Raw genomic sequence first — 21,874 nt, forward strand, 5'->3', positions numbered from 1 at the left:
TGTTTGCGTTGCGTACAAGTCATTGTTCATTATTTGTTATATTGTCCATTGTATAGAGACCATTCCCTGCTTATTGCAATATTTGGTCAATTTACAAGAAAACCTGGAAGGTGATTGTTAACAAATTTAAACATTTTAGATGTTAAATTTCTAACATTGCACATTGTATCTGCCTTTAGCTAAATGGGACAAATAATATAATTCACTAAATTTGTTGTGTACTGGGTTCTTTGCTTGAGCGAAGAGACGAGGCAAGTGAGTTCAGTCAGAAACATTCTTTATTTGCTTGCAGGAACCGAACTGGGGAAACAGGGCTGCGAATGCAGCTATTTATACCCTGGCCTCTAGGTGGCGGCCAATAGGTTTAAAGCAACCTATTGCCGCCCTAGAAGCAGCCAATGGCGGCGCTGGAGACAGGTTGGCTGAGGAGCTGGTACCTGTTAGCCAGCTCCCTGCTTAAGCAACCTTCCAGCAATCAAAACCCACGTGATACACTCAGTAAAACAAAGCCCAATACATTACAAAATTTATTCTGGTATTAATGTTAAATGGCATAACTTAACCCAGAAATGACCTTTGTATCTTCATTTTCCTTCCTTATTCTTCTATATTTCTTTTGCGCTCCTGGATTCAGCACTTCCCTCCAAGATCAGATTCTGACCAGGGATCCTGGTTTGTATACAGGAATTAAACTATAGCTTTGTTTCAGGGCCAAATTTGGGGTGTAATATGTCAATATAAAAAAGCCAATCATACTTCCAAATTCACCACCATGCTGTAACATGCTTTTTCTCTTTTCACACACATTATATAAGTAGTTCCCGACTTACAAACAATTAGTGACCGTTCGAAGTTACAATGACACTGAAAAAGTGACTTATGACTGTTTTTCACATTTATGACCATTGCAGCATCCCTGTGGTCACATGATCAAAATGCTTGGCAGCTGGCATATATTTATAATGGCTGCAGTATCCCTGGGCCTTGTGATCATTTTTTGAAAGCTTGTGGCAAGCGAAGTCAATGGGGAAGCCAGATTCGCTTAACAGCCATGTTTCTAACTTAACAACCACAGAGATTCACTTAACAACTATGGCATAAAATTGGGTGAAACTCACTTAGCAAATGTCTTGCTTAGGAACTGAAATTTTGAGCTCGGGTATGTTCATACGTTGAGGGCCTGCCTGTACTTTTGAACCTGAGGAAAGTTTACGTTTACGTTTACGTTTTATTTAATTTGTATACCGCCCTTCTCCCTAGGGACTCAGGGCGGATCACAGGGCATATAAATAACAATACAATACAATACAAAAGTTAAAACAAAGATTAAATCAGTGCCCAATTAAAAAAAACAAAAATGCAATTCTAAAACAACAATTTAAAACCCAGCTCCCCCGTCAGGCCAGACCGGCTAATTCAAATAAATGGGTCTTCAGGCCACGACAGAAAGTTCGGAGGTCTGATGCCATCCGGAGCTCCACCGGCAGTTGGTTCCACAAAGCCGGGGCACCCACAGAGAAGGCTCTCCCCCTGGGGGCCACCAGTCGGCATTCCCTGACCGGAGGCACCCTGAGGAGGCCCTCTCTGTGGGAACGCACAGGGCGGAGGGGAGTTGAAGCCGGCAGCAGGTGGTCCCCGAGGTAACCCGGACCCATGCCATGTAGGGACTTAAAGATCATAACCAAGACCTTGAACCTCACCCGGAAGACAACTGGCAACCAATGCAGCTCGCGGAGCAAAGGTGTAACATGGGAGTACCGGGAAACTCCCAAGACAACTCTCGCGGCCGCATTCTGTACCAGTTGGAGCCTCCGAGTGGTCTTCAAGGGAAGCCCCATGTAGAGAGCATTACAGTAGTCAAGGCGAGAGGTCACGAGCGCATGAGTGACCGTGCACAGGGCATCCCGGTCCAGATAGGGCCGCAACTGGCGCACCAGGCGAACCTGGGCGAAAGCCCCCCTAGTCACGGCCACTACATGATCTTCCAGGGTAAGCCGTGAATCTAGGAGGACTCCCAAGTTGCGAGCCCTATCCACGGGGGGTAAGAGCTCACCCCCCATAGGAAGAGATGGAACATTTTGAATGTCCCGGGATGCCGGAATGCACAGCCACTCAGTCTTGTCAGGGTTGAGTTGAAGTCTGTTCCTCCCCATCCAGACCCGAACCGCCTCCAGGCAACGGGACATCACAGCGAGGGCATCACTGGGGTGGTTTGGGGTCGAAAAGAAAAGTTGGGTATCATCGGCATATTGATGATACCCAACTCCAAAACCACGAATGATCTCACCCAGCGGTTTCATATAGATGTTGAACAGGAGAGGCGAGAGAACCGACCCCTGAGGAACTCCACAAACGAGAGACCTAGGGGCCGATCTCTGCCCCCCTGCCAACACCGACTGCGAACGTCCCAGGAGATAGGAGGAGAACCACCGAAAAACTGTGCCTCCCACTCCCAATCCCCTGAGACGCCGCAGCAAGATACCATGGTCGATGGTATCGAAAGCCGCCGAGAGGTCTAATAGGACTAGGACAGAGGAATATCCCCTGTCCCGAGCCCTCCAGAGATCATTCACCAGAGCGACCAATGCCGTCTCTGTGCTGTACCCGGGCCTGAAACCCGATTGGTAGGGGTCCAAATAATCTGCTTCATCCAGGACCAGAGGGAGCTGATGCGCCACCACACTCTCAACAACCTTCGCAAGAAAGCGAAGGTTGGAGACTGGACGAAAGTTGTTCAATACAGCTGGGTCCAAGGCAGGCTTCTTGAGGAGAGGTCTCACCACCGCCTCCTTCAAGACGGTGGGGAAATAACCCTCACTCAAAGAAGCAGATATAACCGCCTGGAGCCAGCCTCGTGTCCTCTCCCTAGCTGCATAAACCAGCCAGGAAGGGCACGGGTCCAACAAACATGTGGAGGAGCTCAGCCCCCCCATAATCCTGTCCACTTCATCAGGGGTCACAGAATCAAACTCTTCCCAGATAACACTGACAAGACCGCTCGTGTCCTGATCGCCAGACTCTGCCCAGTTGGAGTCCAAACCGGTCCGAATCCGAGCGATTTTATCCGACAGATGTTGACTAAATTCCTCGGCACGACCCTGCAAGGGATCCTCCCTCACCTCCTGATTAAGAAGTGAGCGAGTCACCCTAAACAGGGCGGCCGGGCGATTATCTGCAGACGCAATGAGGGTAGAGAAGTAGTTACACCTCGCCACCCTCATCGCTGCGAGATAAGACCTAATATAGGTTCTTAACCGCAACCGGTCGGGTTCGGATTGGCTCGACCTCCAACAGCTCTCTAGGCCCCGTTTCCGACGCTTCATCTCCCGGAGCTCCGCGGAAAACCATGGAGCTCGCTGGGATCTGCGCCGGGTCAGGGGCCGCAAGGGTACAACCCGGTCAAGTGCCTCAGTGGCTGCCCTTTCCCAGGTTTCCACTAAGGCATCCGCCGAGCTGTGAGCAATGGAGGCAGGTGGGGACCCCAGCGCCGCTTGGAATCTATCAGGATCCATTAAGCGTCTGGGGCGGTACCATCTGATTGGCTCCGTATCCCCACGGCGGGGGGTGGCAAAACAGAAGACCATCCGCAGGAGATGATGATCGGTCCATGACAGGGGCATAATAAATGGAGAGCCCCCACCAAGATCATCCAACCACCGTCTAGATAAAAAAATCAGGTCAAGGGTGTGGCCTCCCTCATGAGTTGGTTCAGAAATTACTTGCGTCAGGTCCATGGCCGTCATGGAAGCCATGAACTCCCGAGCTAGCTCAGATGAGCCTCCCAGGGATGGTAGATTGAAGTCTCCCAAAACTATAAGTTTGGGAAACTCAACCACCAACCCTGAGAGGATATCGAGCAGCTCGGGCAGGGCTGCCGCTGTACGACTAGACGAAATGTACGCCAGCAGCAAGCCCAACTGCGCCCCAGAACCAAATCTCACAAAGAGAGACTCACACCCGACTATCTGAGAAACGGTGGTCTCCCGCGGACATAAGGTCTCCCTAATAGTAACCGCCACTCCCCCACCCTTACCTTGAGCTCGTGGCCGGTGCAGCACCCGGAAGCCTGGTGGGCAGAGGTCAACCAAAGGGACCCCACCCTCTGGGCCCAACCAGGTCTCCGTGATGCAGGCCAGGTCCGCATGCTCACCCTCAACTAAATCCCTAACGAGGGGAGCTGTATCCTTTGTCAGACCTTAATATATTTCTAGAAGAGGAGGAAAATGAGTGAAACTATGCAACAGTTTAATGACAAAAAATGTTAATGTTAGCTTTTATTTCATTTGTGATTAACTTCCAAACAGAGCAGACAGATACCCTGCTAATGTTTTGTTATGTATATGTCTGTTTATATGGTGTTTGTGAGAGAAACTATAGATGGACTTTGACTTATGACCATTTGTTCAGCAACCGTTTGATATTACAATGGTGCTTGAAAATGGGATTTACAACCCTGATCTGAAAAATTATGGCTGTTGCAGAGCCCCTGCAGTCCCCCTGCAGTCGCATGATCAAAATTTGGTCACATGGCAGCCCACTTGCTAAAAAGGCCCAGGGCCTTCAGTAGCCTCAGCCCCACCCCGAGACCCTGACTTCAGCCCCAGCCCCACCACTGCCACTGAGAAACGCTATCTCAAATACCACACTCCCAAAAAGGGACTTGTTATTTAGAGAATCACAAAAGCCCTTTAGTCACAGTGTTTTGGTAGACCACCTTCTCCAAATCATGGTCTTCATTTTTCTCTCCAAATAGCGCACCCCTTTCTCACAAGTCTTGGAGAGAACCAGAGGGTTTCCAAAGGATCACAAGAACGGGGCATGTAATTTGGAAAAGGAACGAAGCAAGAGGCTTGGAGAATGGCCCGAGAAGGCCTCAGAAAGACGGTCTGGTGCAGTCAGCCATTGCTTCATGGAGGCCATGCATGCCTGTCAGCAAAAGTGGGACTCATGTTAGGGGGGCGGGCAACTGGGGCCTTTCACAATGGTGCTGCAATGGCTGATCACAGTGGAGAGATGGAGGTGGCATTTATCAATGGCAGCTGGCTGAAACTGCTGAAGGCCCTGGGCCTCTACTTTAGCTCCAGCCCTGGCACTGCTGATGATGACTGCCATTGTACAGGGTGCCCAAAAGGGCATAGATCAGGGGATGGGATATATAGGGAGACACTGCTTGACCAGATAAGGCAACTGAGGCTTCCCAAGGTGTGGCGGCTTTGCAACACACTGCTGGACTGGGGCAGCTGAGACTTCCACAGTAGCTACGGCTTTGAGTTGCATTATAGCACATACCCCCAAAATTATGTGTGTCTTACATTGGGATCTCTGGGCCTCCCTTAGCCTCTGCACTTCTTACCTGGGACTCCCATCACTTAACCATCCCTGTTCTTGGATTTCAGTCACTAAGTGATGCAGTAATGCCTTGCTTTACTACTGCTTCACTTAGCAGTAGAAATTGTTGCTGTAAGTTGAGGACTACCTATATCTCTTGGATATAGATTTTTGCCAGAACAATATTCTTGTCAATTTTCAAAATAAATTTGAAGGTTCTTTTGAGGCCATGTAATGATACATCCAACTGGAACGGCAGAAATTCTCAGTTTTTTTGCCTTGGATATTTCATTTCATATTTGAAATTCATATTTCATTTCATATTTGAAATTCTCAGTTGGCTGCCTTGCACTCATTTTCATGTGCAAAAAATAACATTTTTTTAAAAAAATCAATAATTTATTTCTAAAGTTAGAACTTTTTTAATGATTAAAGAAATGTATTAACTACCTTCCACAACTTACATCTTTGCACCACTTTTAATACACTTTAATGGTTTCAGTGCCATATTTTTTTAAAATCAGTGTTTATTTTATACTTACCATACATATTAAAATTTAATGCAGTTATATATTGCAGTTCTTATTACTACTGCTACTACTATTACTACTACTTTTATCATTCTTATTTTTTTGTGAGGAAAGATTAGAAACAATTCCTAATTATGCATAATGAAAACCATTATAGTAAACATATAAAATATTAGTACAGCAACTATAAAGACTAACAGCAGCAAATAATCATATTCCGTCAGCTTAATAGAACTTTTTAAAAGAAATTACATTCTTCAAAGGAAAAAGAGAGTTTAGCAAATCTCCAGCACACTTTTGAAACAACCGCCCATAAAACCAAGGTTTTAACATCTGAAAAGGTAAAAATGTAAAAAAAAATTACATTGAAATAGGAATTTCAGTTAACATATACCAAATTACTAAGTTGCATCCCCATCCTATAACCAGTTTTAGAAAAGAAATAACATAATTGACAGGACTCTGTTCTTTATTTATATAAAAAATTTTCATTATACTTTCCAACTGATAAATTCCATATCTAAATCATAGTATCTGGTTAAAAAAAAATATACAGTATAAGTCTTCCCATTCTTGTCAGGAGAATGCTTCAAAGTTTCCTGGTAAGTTTACTTCCAAAAAGATTTCAAGTTCTCATGAAGTCCTAAGACATTCAGTGGAATAAAAATGGGAGGCTTGGAAGATAACTCCTTAATTCTGAAATCCTCTTAATCGCCTAAAAAAGAGAGTAAACCATGGGTATCAACAGCACACTGTGTAGCTTACTGTCACAAATTGAGTTGCCAGTCTGAGGGTTTCTGCCATACATAAGATTGTCGGTTTCATGTTATTTAATATCAGTTTCAAAATGAAGCGGCATTCCTTGCCTGGAGCATATCTTACAGAAGAAAGTTTTATGCTTTCTTCTGAAAAGTAGGAGACAAACTCCTACAGGTAAAGGATCCCAGAAAATACATATTACCATTGCACTGTTTATGAACTCTGCTATGAAATGCTAGAATTAAATTTAAAAAACAAACCTACATGTTCCAGAAACACAAAAGATTACATTTACTTGAAATCTGTGGGTGTTTTAATAGAACTTCCTTGTTGAAAAGTCTTGGATTCAGAGTATGTGTGTATTTGTTTAAGGCCCCTGTGGGGTGATATGGATGGCTGCCACATGCTTTTCATACATTCCAAATTACTGCCATAGCAAATCCCACCACCTATAACCACAGTCTTTTGTTTTCTGCTCCTTCCCTCCCTACACCATACTCTAAATAACCTGCATCCAAGCCAAAGCTAGTTAGGAAACAAAGACGTGCTGAACATTAGGTGTACACTACAGAATCTTGCCTTAGGGCTATTTTTTCTATCTCATCTCGGAGAATCAGCAGGAGTTCATATTTTCCCCACTCTGTGAAAATCTGTGAAGAGCCAGAAGTTTTCTTCCAGATCTTGAAGCCATGCTTGACAGATAGTAATTTATTTCTCCTGAATGCTTTTTCCATGTCATGCATTTGCTTGTAATGAAACTTGAAATAGCACTGCAACTTAAACACAAGGGAGACAGCGGATACCCACACGGAAAGCCAATCAGTGGAACGTGTTCTTGTTAACATCAGAAATGTAAAGTCTGTATTCATAGATTGATCTTGGATGTAATCATTGCTCCCATGGACAGACTAGTTTTGAATCCAGGAGGAAAATTTAAATCTCATTTTATAAGTTTTACGTAAACCATCAGGAGCGTGCCTCCCTATACCAGTTGTAGAGGAACAGCAAGGGAAAAGAGCTGTGTCTCTGGGTTTTTTCCCCGGGAAGCACTCAAGAGGCATCTGATTTGTCACTCTGACAATAACATATATTTGTCTAGTTGTACAATTATCCATAACTCTCCATTTTACAGAGATGTTCTTGAACAGGAGAAAGATAAGAACTGTTAAGTAAATAACAATTCAGTCCTGAGAAAGAAGAAACTACCTTGGTTTTGTTTATTATAAGAAGATGAAGAAACATCAGATTGAGGCATGCTTTCACGAGTCTCTTAATATACGCTATCAAAATAAAGTAGGTAGTCCTTGTGTTGTCAGTTCTCTGCCTGGCTTTTCTTAAAAAACTGATAGCATTTTATAGTACCAATCAATAGAAATACAATCAAGAACCATTTTCAATCTAACTAACTAAGGCAGCCTAGGAGCTTCAGAACTATGAGGAATAGGTATGTTTTGAAAATCATCTACAACTCAGAGGATTGGAGATTTTTCTTAAGTCTGAAGGCAGGTTGTTCCAAAGAGCAGGGTCAACCACTGACAAGGTAAGTCATCTAAAATGTTAGGCTAAGATAGGCCATGGCCTGATGTAGCAGGACTGTCCTTATGCTACTATATTAAATTATGTGTATACTTCAAATATATTTTTCCATGAGAACTGATATGGATTGTTGATTAACTTATCAGCAACTTCAGTACTACACCTTCTATTACCTGCATATTTGGAGCTGACCAATTTCGATAGGTATCTGATCCATAGAACAACTAAGTTGTATGACTCTGTTTGAATGCAAATCTATTGAGCTGGTGGGCATATTTGGAATTTTGAGATCATGTTGTGGGTATTGCCATGCAGGTATCCTCTACGATACCTTGACCACCCAGCTTACTTCATATTTTATCTGGTCATCTGGGCATGTTTTCAAACAAAGCATTAAACTTGGTTTGAGCCTACCATTCTTATTTCATTAGAATGTCTCGTAAGAGATTATGCTGGAGGCTCCTACTTTGCTTTAGAGAAAAATGGCTTCCCGTTTAATTATTAATTCTTATGATAAAGTATCTTTAAAAAGAAGTTGGTGGGGCTAACTACAGGCCTCAAGAGAGGCACCCATATGCACGGTACCAAGGGGTACTTTTGTGTGTTTAGCATCTTGTCTTCACTGTCCAAAGTCTTTTTCCCATCATAATTAGTCCTGTACTGACAATTTTTTGTTGCTTGGCTGTATAGCAGTTCATGACAAGGACAATACTGGTTGGCTAACTACAGTCCTTTGGATTATGCTGCCCACCTCTTGTGGATCGGGCTGTACAAAACCTATTTTTAGAATACCATTGTTTTATTTGCAAAAGAGAACCTTACATTTTCCAGTAAATATATCTACAGCTTTACTATGCCATCACATTATGCTATACCCTACCAATTAAGCACCCATCACAAAGAATAGGAGAATAAAAACGGTCAGTGTATATTTTCTTTACTAAAGAACGGTGTAAGATGCTCTTGCTGGGACTGAGAGAAGCTCCTTTTGTGGCACAAATGTCCTCCATTGTTGTCCAGAATTAAATGCATTCACTTACAAAAGCACAACTGTAGTAAAAATATTAGCATGCAGATGCTCTGGTGTTTTGTTAATGCATTTAATTAGACACAATATCTTCATTGTTCTTTTTCTTTTCCCTCATATAATGAATGTGTATTATGGTATAGAATTTGGTTAGCATTAACAAATAAAATTATATTTTTTATAGAATCTGCATGCAGGTATTCATATCTGATTTTTATTTCAGCCTCAAAGTCTCTGTATAACAAAATTTATGCTCAGTTACAATGTATCCATTGTAATTTTATACATTTAGAGTCAGCAAAAATGTGGCTGAAGTTAAGGTGGTAGAAATATTATTAATGAACATGGCATTTGGTTCCAAAGCATTAATTGGAGCTGTCATGATGAAGCAAAACTAATTGTAATGCCATATTACATGCAATTAAATTTGGCAGCTATTATTGAGCGAAGTGTTGCACCTTAAAATATGAGTGCCAATCAGAATTGTTAAAAGCCACTGCTATCTTGATTGGATGTTGTCACGACTGCAAGTAGGGCAGCAGTCTATCAGTTCCAAATGAGGAACACATTGTGAAATCATAAGGAAATGTTATATTATACTTTTAGAATGTTAATATAATTTATTGCCATAGGCCAGGTATTAATAACTTGAAATGCTTTCTGCAATGATGAGGGTTCTCACAAATGTTCATCAGTCAAGCTCCATTGCTTATTTATAACAAACTGAAACACAACATGAGACTGTCAGAAAAAATGGAATATGGATAACAGTAACAGAAGGACCAACATTTGCCTTATCATTATTTAAAGAAATGTCATGTATTAGTTTGTACCCTGTGTTAATATTGGTGGAAATCAAACACATCAGGAAATTCGGCATTTGGGTAATGGGCAGGAAACTCTGTGGGATCTTGTAAAAGCATAAAAACTTGAAATTTAATAAAAAAATATGATAATGTTTAAATGTGATTCATCTTAAGTTTTAAATTACAAATCATTAGCCATTTCTTATAAAAATTTACCTTAACAATCACTTAAGGAACATTGTCTTTACAATGCTGACTGCAAGTGAATAAATAGATACACACCAACTTGTGATTTACACGTTTTAATAGAATTAATATATATGTGTGTCTTTGGTTCAGTAAAAGGCAGATCTGTTGCAGTTGCATATAATCTATAGTTTTGTGTGAAGCAGCTAGCTCAAGGCAAGGGGAAGAAAGCAGCATTGTTCTAGCATTCTGTTTTTCACAGGCCTGTATTCATATCTCATCCTTGTTGTTTGCAGGAGAGGCAGATGTGAACCAGAACAATGGGACCTCCACTAAGGGCAGAGCGGTGACAGACTCCAAGGGCACAGCGGATCCGAAGAATGCCTGGAAGGAAGCCAACCCAGCTGACACAACTGGTCGCCCCCATTTGGTCCGCCTCTTTTCCCGAGATGCCCCAGGCAGAGAAGACAACACCTTCAAAGATCGGCCCTCTGAATCAGATGAGCTGCAGACCATTCAGGAAGACAGTGCAGTAGCAGCTTCTGAGAATTCGGATTTGATGGCTTCACAAAAACGCTCCTCTTTCCGGCATGGTTCCAAACTTGCCACTGCAAGTACCATAGACCATGCTAGACATGGATCACCACGAAGATACAGGGAACCAAGTCTACTTGATTCATTGGGCAGATTCTTTGGCGGTGACAAGCATTATCCAAGGCGGGGCAAGGTGAGCTCAGAGGAAAGGAGAACAGATTAGCAGCAAGAAATCTAAAAAAGAGGGTGGGAGAAAAATCACAAGAACTGAATAATCTCCAAAGAGCAAGAATTGGCTTAGCCAAAGGATGATATCTATCAAGTTGTAATACAATGTGGGCTATTAGTCCAATGTTTAAAATAGCGTACTAGAAAATATCCCTATAAAAATATAATAACAACTTTGAATTGACTGGAACATTCTCTTGTTAAATCTTCTAACTGGATGCCTCAGTTTTGGTTGTCAAGATTTGCCAGAAGTCAGGATCTTTGTTGTTCACTTGTTGTAAAACTCACCCTATGTATATTGAGGAAGGTGTTAGTCTGCTGTTGATTTTGTTTTCCTTCTATGACATTGTTTGCAGAGTTTCTGAAAACCTGGAGGGGCATCCTAGAATATTTGCAATTTGGTGCAATACTTCTATGATACCTTTCTATGCAGTGACTTTGGTTTAAAGTGTATTAGTTTAATGTCTGGGTTTTGTGTTATGTTTTGTTTTTTGTTTTGTTCCTGTGGGCAACTCCATGGCATTAGGCAGCGTTAGAAGACTATTGCAATGCAGAGCAATGTGAAATCCAGTAAAAGCCTAGTATTCTCTTTTTCATCAAACAGAATGAAAAGCATGGCAAGATTAGATCACGTCTGTATTAAGTACATTTAACGGAACTCTTGATTCACATCAATTTTGAGGTTGAACGTCAGAAGTGACTTTTCTTACTTTTGAGCGGGGATGGCAGAAGCAAATCTCATGCTCCTATGTAAACAATAGAAATGTGTTTCTTAATGAGAATAAAGAGAAAGCAAAAGGAAGGTGCTGAGATATAAGAAAAACATTTGTTTCATCTGTTGTTTCATCTTTTAATGTTGTATATCACTGTAATATTATTTTTTTCTAGGTCTAATTACTGTTTAAATGTCTTTCTGGTTGGATGCAGTATAGGTAATGGTGTTAGGGGGCCTGCAAAGTGTAGAACACATCATTTGTATGGAAAAAGCTCTAAGTCCAGCCAGTAGCATGTCTTGATCAAACTGGAAGGCATTCCTTTACCCAAACAAGCAATGCCAGTTAGTGTGGACAATGTTGGGTTTGCTAATGGCTCAGCAGTCTGAGGAGCAGGAAGGCAGTTTCTTATATTGCTGTAAGAAAAGCCATGTTGATGTATTGTGTTCCATTCTATATCTTTAGGCAAAAAGTATCTTTTCTCTGCCACTAGTGAGTTTTATCTCTTTATGTGCTCAACCATTAATTTCCTCAATGAAGTTTTATACTTACTGTCCATAAGATGCAATTCAATTGTGGTTTTATTGTTGTTGCTTTGCTTCTGTTTCAAATCTTATTTGGGGGGAATAGAGAAGCCTTAAGACATTTTAGTGCATCTCAGTTTTAAATACTTCAACTGTGATTGGAGGGTATGAAATTTAGCACACTATTGAAGGTACAGGTGACTATTTCTACGAGTAATTATTTATATTGTGTTACTTGGCAGACAGAACTAGGAGCTTGGGTGCTATAACTCTTTTTTAATGGGATGTTGAATTGCTTCACAGTCCAGCTCTTGTAAAGGGGACTCACATTATATATTGGACAGCCTTGAAAGAGGAGAGCAAGATAATAGCTGCGAGAACAATCAACTGGTAGTTAAAAATCTCTCCTAAGCTTCTTTTTCTGAGGAATTCTGAAATTCTGTATATTATTACAGTGTTGATTGGGCTGTTCAATGGCCCCTGTTGTATGTACAGAGATGTTTTTAAGTGGCAAAACTGACTGATACGGCATGCCTGTAAGATTACCTATTTATGATCAATGAAAGAACATTGATAATGAGTCAGTCACAATTTTGAGACACCATTGTTCATGAAGTTTCATTTCAAGCACTTAGTGGTAAGAAGTTAAATCTGTTTCAAGCTGTAGATGGCTCTGTATTGAGCAATAACTGCTGTTTACTGTACCTTGTATAGTGGATTTGTATATAGACAAAAATAGTTTTGTATGATATATATAATTGTTTTGCGTGATTGATTCATAGCTCACTGCTGTCAGTTTCCATTGCCTTCATTGATGAATTACAATTGTCACAATCTAAAACTCAGTGCCTCAAGGACAGAAACTAAAAAGCTATAAACAGTTCCAAATATTGTCTAGCTAGAACAGAACATCTGCTTTTAAATGCTGGACTGTCAATGTCTGAGACAAAATCAGTAACAAATGGCTATGCCACTGTGCAACAGTGTTATTCTCTGAAATAATAATGCTTGTAATGAAACATTATCCTAGGAATGAATCCCATTCCAAGAGAAATTCAATGCTGGAAGTTAATTCAGTAAGTGCTATAAACTTCTGTTAATACTATATGTGCATGTTTATGCTTTTAGGAAAACATAGTATTATTATCATCCTAGACTTTCTTGACTTTGTGAGTGGCAGAAAAGGATTTATCTATAACTATGTCAGAATAGCCGGAAATACACTGTATCCCTCCTATTAAATGTATCTAGTTATTATATATAAATAGTTAACACAAACAAGCACTGTATATTTTGAAAGCATTTGGAAAGTGAAATCTTGATGCCCTTATACTGCATCTTTTATTCAAAGAAGAAATTTTCTGAGCAATCAGAATCACGAGGGAGCAAACTCACTGTCAATCCTGAGAAGTAATTCAGACAAGAAAAACACACATGAATACAAATTCCATCTTTATTATAAAGTTACATTAAGAGAATCTTGCATGTGGGAAAGTACATGTCTCCCCCTCACTTTTACAGTCCAGGAAGCTAAGGAAGGTCCCTTCTGAGGTGCATCTGTTCTTTTTGTGGGTACAGCTGCCTCTTATCTGATCGTTCTTCCACCTGACGCCCAAGGCCATTCCCACATAGCATGACGCTCACAGATCTCTCTTCAAATGGAACATGCGTTAAACTAAAATTAGAACCATATACCTTTATAAAGATTCTCTTTACATGACAAGTATTTTGGATTTGTAAAGTTATAAGGCAGGAAGAGCTTCTTGAGCTGCCAGAAACGTCACCTGAAGTCAGTTGGGAAGGATTCCCAGAGTTCAATGTAAGTTAGTAAGTTAGTAAGTAAGTCTCTTCCCAAGCAATGCAGTCTTATTTTATATAACTGCTCTGCCCACATCAGTGAACGTTGGAATGCAGCAAACACAGCAGCCCTTTTGTCTAGAGAAGCTGCTGACATTCAGTGAAAGAGCATTATAAATTCTTTGCAGAGAGACATTTTCTTATTAATATCCAAGGATGAAAAAAACAACATTTGAATAATAATGTGCTTTGTTTAAAGAGAGTAGGATGGAGGAAAGCCTGAAGAATGCTTACTTTGTTTCTACCTCCTCTTCATCGCTGCAGGATGCAGATTCTCTGTTACCTTGTTATTTAAGAAACATGAAAGGAAGGGATAGGAAATAATAAAAGGCACGAAAATGAATATATAACTATAGGCTCCTTTGTGGCAGGACACAAATCACCTATATGTCATCTTAAATATATGCACAGTGAAAGACGGAAAGTACAGTTAATAGAGAACAAATTTGAGGTTTCAAACCGTTGACTGTCATACAAGTTGGCCCCAAATCTCCTCTATGACATGGTTTTTAGTAAATAACAAGCAACTGCAACATTAACAGCCGCATTTCCAAAGAAACCACATGAATGGAATGGCAAAGGATAGGCGCTTTCCCAAAGATGCTTTTCACCTTAGTCGTATTAAAAAAGAGCAGTTTGTCCAAGTTGGCTATTTGTATCTTGGGTGGCAACCTCCAGTCAAATGGTTTAGACAATTTAAAATGAATATCCAGCTGATGCAGAGAGGTGGGGTTATTAAAAGAATATCTTACAAAGATTTTAAAAACTACAGAAACATAAAATAAATAGAAAAAGGAACAGATTATAAGAGATAAAAGAAAAAGTGAAAATTAACAAAAATGGGAAAAGATAAAGAAGCCATTTCTGATTTTCCTTGCAGCAGTTGCAAGCATAGCAATTATCAACCTCCACCTTCCCATATTGCATATCATAGTTCCTTTCTCCGCATAAACTAACTTTTTTAATCAATACATCCTGAAATCAGCAGTTCATTTTTAGCAAAACCACTATAAAGTCTTTTATAAATGTAGTCTCCTTCATGAAACAATTCCTACAAACTCAACCATTCACAATACATTCCTCCGTTATTCATGTTTCTATAGTCCAGCACAGATAGATTTTTATTATTATTATTGTAAGCCTGCTTAGATTCAAAACCTCTAATTCCAAACAATAACATTTTTATAAAATATTGTAGAAAAAAAGTATATTGATGCATGTAGTGCCAAACATGGTGTTTCCAGACATTTAAGCAAGCATTCAGCAGGATTTACTGAAGTGAATCATACATTATCATATCAAAGAGCCAGTTGAATGGGTGATTTTAGAAAGCTACCGTAGATTAGATGCTTGGGCCGTTTGAAAATGATTCTGTTTTCATGAGAGAACATAAAATTATTTCTTATCATCAAAGTATTACCTTCTGATACCTTCTTACTAAGATTATTATTTTATTAACTGTTTAAAATTAGTTTATCATTTCAAGCCCATAACTATTACTAGATGGTCCTAAAGATTTCTATGAGTTAGCTGTGTAGAATGCAAATGTGGTCTCTGAACCCCTTTTGTGGCATGAACTTTGAGATCTTTCATTGACCTAGTTATCAATATAGCCTCTAAATAACTTATTGAGAGCTAGTTTGGTGTAGTGGTTAAGGCACCTCAGTAGAAACTGAGAGACTCAGTTTTATTTTGTTAACTGAAAGGGATGGATTTTTCAAAGTGGCCCCAGTTCCTTTTCTAAACACAGTATAGGACCATTTAGATTGCACTCTAGAATGGCTTTGTCAATCCAGATTTCAATGAAATGTCAGCATCTAAACCAGGGATAGGCAACCTTGGCTCTTTTATGACTTGTGGACTTCAACTCCCAGAATTCCTGAGCCAGCATAGCTGGTTCAGGAATTCTGGGAGTTGAAGTCCAGGAGTCATAAAAGAACTAAGGTTGCCTACCCCTGCACTGTTTCAGCTTAGCAACTGTATTGCCACTCAGGAGCTATGCATTGGTGGAAACATACTGGAATTTTTTAGACTTAATGACGTTACAGATACATTTTCTATTTAATGTAGTGTCTAAATATTTTATATAATTAAATTCTCAAAAATAGGTGCATCAAAAATCAATTGAACTAGTTTATGGTTAAGCTTCAGGTAATTACATTCAGTCAATAAGAAACTGAACAGGAATATTTCAAGAATAAAAAGCTTGGGGGTTTTTCCCCTCAGAACATATGTTAGATCATTATTAATATGAATTGAATGATATGTCACATTCAGAGGATCATATCTTGATTTATTAAGCTGAAATATTCATTGTTTTTTTGTAAATACCTTCTGCCCTTAACTCCTCTTTTTTGCAACAAGCCTTGAATAAACCAGAGAGTCTTTGTGTTTCTATCTGGGGTATTCAGAAGAAACTAAGATCGCCCATTATAGTTTCAGTTTGCTTAATTGTTATGAATCTTGTAACTGTAATTTATTGGTTCAACAATTCCAATGATGTCAGAAGTTGTGGTTCATCAGGGACTTCTTATTTCATCACAGACCACTCAAAGTGAAAAGCAAAATGTAATGAAGCAAAGCACTCAGACCTGTTTCAGTTTAATAGTAAATCCTATAATACACTGTACTTTCAGTGCAACATATTTGGAGAAATTAGCCACATCAATATGTATATACTTTCAGTATGTATATACTTTCTGACAGAAATGATGTACTGTGACTTTTTCTTCTTTCAAAACTTTGTGGTGTCTATAAAACCTGTGTAGATTTTGTGCAACTGAGATATAAATTGTAGCATTGTAAAATATATAATCAATGGTACTAGCTTTCCAGAGTCTGTGATTAACATGATTTTGTTTCAATATTTGATCTTTGTAAGCATTGGTAAAGGGCTTCTTAAATACCTTTTCCACTGCAAAATGTTGTATGAAGTAGTTAATACATTCTGTTAATACATTAACATCTTACGTTCATTGTCATATATTTTCATACTTTATTCTATTGATCGAGATAAAGAACTGTGGGCTTTGAAAGATAGCTGATTTGAGGTGAGAAGAACTCCAAAATGTAAAATAGATAACTGTAACAAGCTTCAAATAAAATGGATTGTGCTAAAGGGATGTACAGTTCTGCTCAATTAAATAAATAAAAGAACCTCAGAATGTACCCTTTGCTGACATGTAATAATTCAGTCCTCAGAGATTGCTACAAAATGTGCTTGCCTCTTATTGGATTTTGCTATAGTGTTCTCTATGGAAACCACTCTTTTCTCCCACTATATGCATAAATTGTGCTCTTAACTACACTTATCACCATTCAAAGCCAACTGAAAACCATTGTCTGGTCTTCTAAAATGTACAGAGTTGGTGAAATGACATCCTTAGTTTTACAGATCTGATTTTTGCAGCAGAGTGACAGTCCTAGGATGTGAAGATTTTGACTGGATTTCTTATGGTCTTGATCTAATATTCAGATCAATTCAGACCCCTGAATGGATTCAACTGCTCTTTGTTGGAGTTAGTGATTAGAAGAAATGAGGCAAGAAAAATAGAAAAAATAACCTTGTCTGCTTTTAATTGGCAACTACCCCACTCTCACTATGCAACCTTTAAAGATTAAATCTGAGGGACTGAATCCTTGGGCAAAACCAAAAGAGGATTCTGCAGTCGTATTGGTTGAAGTTCAATGTTTCGATAACAAGAAAAAGAAAATGTAAAAAAAATATACAATTTCCCTTCCACATGAAATGCTTTACTTCTGGCAGCCAACTCTCTACCTCTCTGAGCAAGCATGAGAATTAATCCTTATTTTTTTAATTAACTAGCAAGTAAGAAATTCTCTAAAGAAAACTTACGAACTATGGTGTAAGAAAAAATATTTCTTTTTCTATTTATGGGACTTTCTGTTGTAGATGTGAGGAAATACTTACCCAAATTTGACAGCACAAAATTCCATTTTTTATGGAACTTGCTTTAGTTGCCAATGGTTTTCTGGTCTAATTTAGGCAACTGCTTTAATCCATAGTTTGGCACTTGGATCTCTTCAGGATAGCCAATTGGCCCAACCCAGATCTAGAGGATGATTAGATGTACTCCCACACTTTGGGGCGGTTCAGAGTGTGAGGCAAGGGGGGATTGCTTTATTGCTTTATTGACTGACTGACTGACTGATTGATTGATTGATTGATTGATTGATTGACTGACTGACTGATTGATTAACTGACCGACAGATTGATTGATTGATTGATTGAATGCAGTGTCAATGTGGTAGATTTCCCTCTTTGGAGCAAATTGGCTGGCTCACTTTTTGCCAGTTTTCCATATATTTCTAAAGAGCGAGCTTCTGTTTTAAGCCTTTTTCTGATCTGAACTATTGTGGCCATCTATTTTTTTATATTTGTTGTGTTGCATTTTTATTTTTATATGAGGTCATTTTTACATTGTATTTTTAATGGGAGCTGCCCAGAGTAGTTTTCGTATTGAGGCAGCATATAAATACATTAAATAAATGCATAAATACATGTTTCTACTAAATACTAAATAGTGTTTACCCTTTTAGGAAGAAAAAATAATAATGCAAAGCAAACAAAATATCCCCAACATGCCTCAGAAGAAAGCCATCCTCTTACCTATATCATTTATATATTCATACAACCTGACTCTGGTAAGAACTGTTGCGATTAGCACTGATAAATGCAACGTATTCATTAAGTCCTATTCAGTTTTGCACAATGTGAACTAAACATTGCTTCTGAAAATGCATCCAACAGAGAAGCACACTTCATACGTAAAAGCACCAGAAGGCAGGACAAGAAGCAATGCATGATGCCAGTGAGTGAGTATGTATTGGCTGTAGAGGGAAAATTGTTAATAGGGATGGCCTATAGCTAGTTTAAATCTGTCCCCTTTAATGTGCATGTTAGAAAGAGAACCAGGAAATATGTCAATGATGTCAGTGGGTGAAGGTAGCATATGCAAGTGGTTTCTGACCTCAGGTAATCCTCATGTAACGACCATTCAAAGTCACAGCATCACTGGGAAAAATGACTTATGACCATTTTTCACACCTATGACAGTTGTAGCTTCCACACAATGGCCACAAGATCAAAACTTGGACACTTGCTGACTGGCATGTATTTATGACATTGCAGTGTCATGGGGTAATGTGATCACTTCTGACAAGCCAAGTGAGTGGGGAAGCCCGATTCACTTAACAACCGTATCAGTGAGTTAACAACTGCAGTGATTCACTTAACAACTGTGACAAGAAAGATCGTAAAATGGGGCTAAACTCAGTCAACAACTGTCTTGCCCAGGCAACAGAAACTTTGGGTTTGACTGTGGTCGTAAGTCAAGGACTTCCTGTATATGATCATTGAGTTGAAGTTAACTTGGAAAAGTGGTTGAAAACTTCATCCAATGTAGAAATTCTCAACTGAATATCTGAACAGGATCCATTATAATGACCATGTAGTATTTAATAGTTCTGTTTCCAGGCAGATATTTAGGGACTAGTTATGAAAATCATAACTATATAGGTAGTGTATCTGAAGAAACTGAATTGTCCCATACAGGAGCTTTGGAAGAAGCATTTCTCTCAAACTTATCACTGTTGGAGACAGTCTTGGTGAAAATCCAGGGCCTTCTCAGTAGCTACTCCTAACATTTGGAACTTCTTACCCATAAGGCAAATTTGCTCTTTCCCCATTGCCTTTCCAACAGTGGACAAATATATTAAATTCAAGAGCTCTCTTCCGCTGTCAATGTGTTTATAAAAACACTATTTTTTATATTTTCTTCTTCCTGGTAGGGTCCACGTTTTGTTCTTGTTGTTGTTGTTTATGTTTTCAATCTATACAAATTACTTAGGATAACTTACAGCAGTTAAACCACCACCAAATTTAAAATATTTGAAAGTCAAAACAAGCACACTTAGAAAAGTATTTAATAAGAATTGTAAATCTAGCAGAGGAATAAGATGGCTTCTACTAACATTCAAGTTACCAGGGGAGAAATTGTTTGCTTATTATAAAAGGATATCTTTGCCTGTGTCTGAAATACTACATAGAAGAATATCACTCCCAGGTATGAAGTAACAAGTTTAGTTTCAGCCACTGAGAAGGCCTCTTCTCTTACCTCAACACATATAAACACATCCAGAAAGATCTCTTCATCAAGACTGACTGATACGAGAGGGGGCTCCTGAGGAATCTTGAACAAATACTTTGATTTATACCCAGGAAGAAACGGGTAGCAATTGCAGCCCTTGTAGAATAACATATGATCTGGCCTGAAACCTACAATGTTGAAATTGCATTCTGGAACAGAAGTAGATTTCAAATAGAAATAGAAGAAGGGTTTTCAATATTCCAGTTTGGGTACACCTAAGACATGTTTCCAATAACCCAATCTGACCGTCTCAGGAATGAAACATTTAAGCTAGCATAACTTTCTTTTGCTCCTTTTGTTGCCACTCACATTTTATCTTTATCTAAATGCTAGTTTTCTTCAGCAGCATTTTTGGGCTGAAAAATCAATTAAATAAATTTATCTGAAAGATCAATTAAATAAATATTAGCTATATTAAATTAGAAACTGGAAGTTAATTCTGGAAAGAGTAATTTCTTTCAGAAACAAACACAAATATTGTTCCATATAACGTCTAATAAAGAGGGAAGTGATAATGCCCTAGAATAATGTAGATAACATAATATTCGGTGGTTCATGTCTCCAAATGACTCAAAAGAGGCACGGCCACAGCCACACACAGCTCCTAGAACAGGGGAGTCAAACTGCTGGCCCACAGGCCAGATGCATCATCTGGAAGCCATGCCCACCCCATTCCCGGCAATGGCAAAACTGTCCAAATACATTGCACAATGTCACGTGACGTCACGAGTTTGACATGTCTGCCCTAGAAGAAGCCATGATAAAGATAGGGTTGCATTAAAAAGACAATTGAGAAATGATTCAGCTGCTTTAAATATGTGCCACATTCATTCTTCCACATGTTCTGAAGCTTCTCTTCTAAATATTCTCTAAGTATATCTAAGTATACTTAGTATATCTAGAATACTAAGTATACTCTATCAAAGTATGTACAGTCCATTTATTATAAAACAACAGCTATTAAATATGGGCTGCAAAACAATGAATAATCACCAGATGGTAGCAAAGGTTCACAATGACTGTACATCTTTACTGCCAGCTAGTAGTTTGTCAGGCTTCTGCAGCCCAAATTTAGTAATCTTACTAATAAATTACATGTTCCAGTCTTTTCTAGTTTGACTAAATATTGAGAGAAGTATTATCAGAAAACCCTCTGAAACAATAGTTTTTCATTATGGGATATTTTGGCATTCTTTCATATAACTAATTTTATTTCAGTGACTTTCAGAACTTTGATAGTTCTTTAAAAATCATATTATTTCTCAGCCCAGAACATAACAGGAAGGACTACACTCTTCAAAGTAAAAAAAAAGGAAATTATAAGAATTATTTGCTAGACATAAACTGTGGCCAGAAGAAAGAAACAATCTGAAACTGTCTGTGCTCAAACAGGACTTATCTACCAACCTGTCCTATTCCATAGGATTCTTGGAAAATTAAATGTATTTTAATTTAATATTCAATTTAATCAAGAGTATTACAGTTTTTTAATTTTATCACATTTGAAAGGGAAGCCCAAGGTCGAATACATAATCCCCCCCCCGAAGTAGGGTCATTTTTTAAATAATACAAATTTTATCTGATTTTTTTTCTTTCAGTTTTATTCAATGTATGATAAAAATGTATGCTACAATATAACAAACAAAAACAATAATATATTCTTTATAACTTAAAGG

The 21,874-nt window shown here is 39.0% G+C and overlaps 1 protein-coding gene across 2 annotated transcripts in view; it reads left to right on the plus strand.

Moving 5' to 3' along the window:
- The window catches only part of MBP (myelin basic protein), a 146,401-nt gene that overhangs the window by 104,539 nt on the left and 19,988 nt on the right, over window positions 1-21,874 (plus strand). For both annotated transcript variants that reach the window (XM_083359970.1, XM_083359971.1), the window contains exon 4: window positions 10,469-10,899. In XM_083359970.1, the coding sequence (XP_083216096.1) occupies window positions 10,469-10,899 (431 nt within the window). The remainder of the gene's footprint in view (window positions 1-10,468; window positions 10,900-21,874) is intronic.

This window comes from Vipera ursinii (assembly GCF_947247035.1).
Source record: "Vipera ursinii genome assembly, chromosome: 3".
NCBI lineage: Eukaryota > Metazoa > Chordata > Lepidosauria > Squamata > Viperidae > Vipera > Vipera ursinii.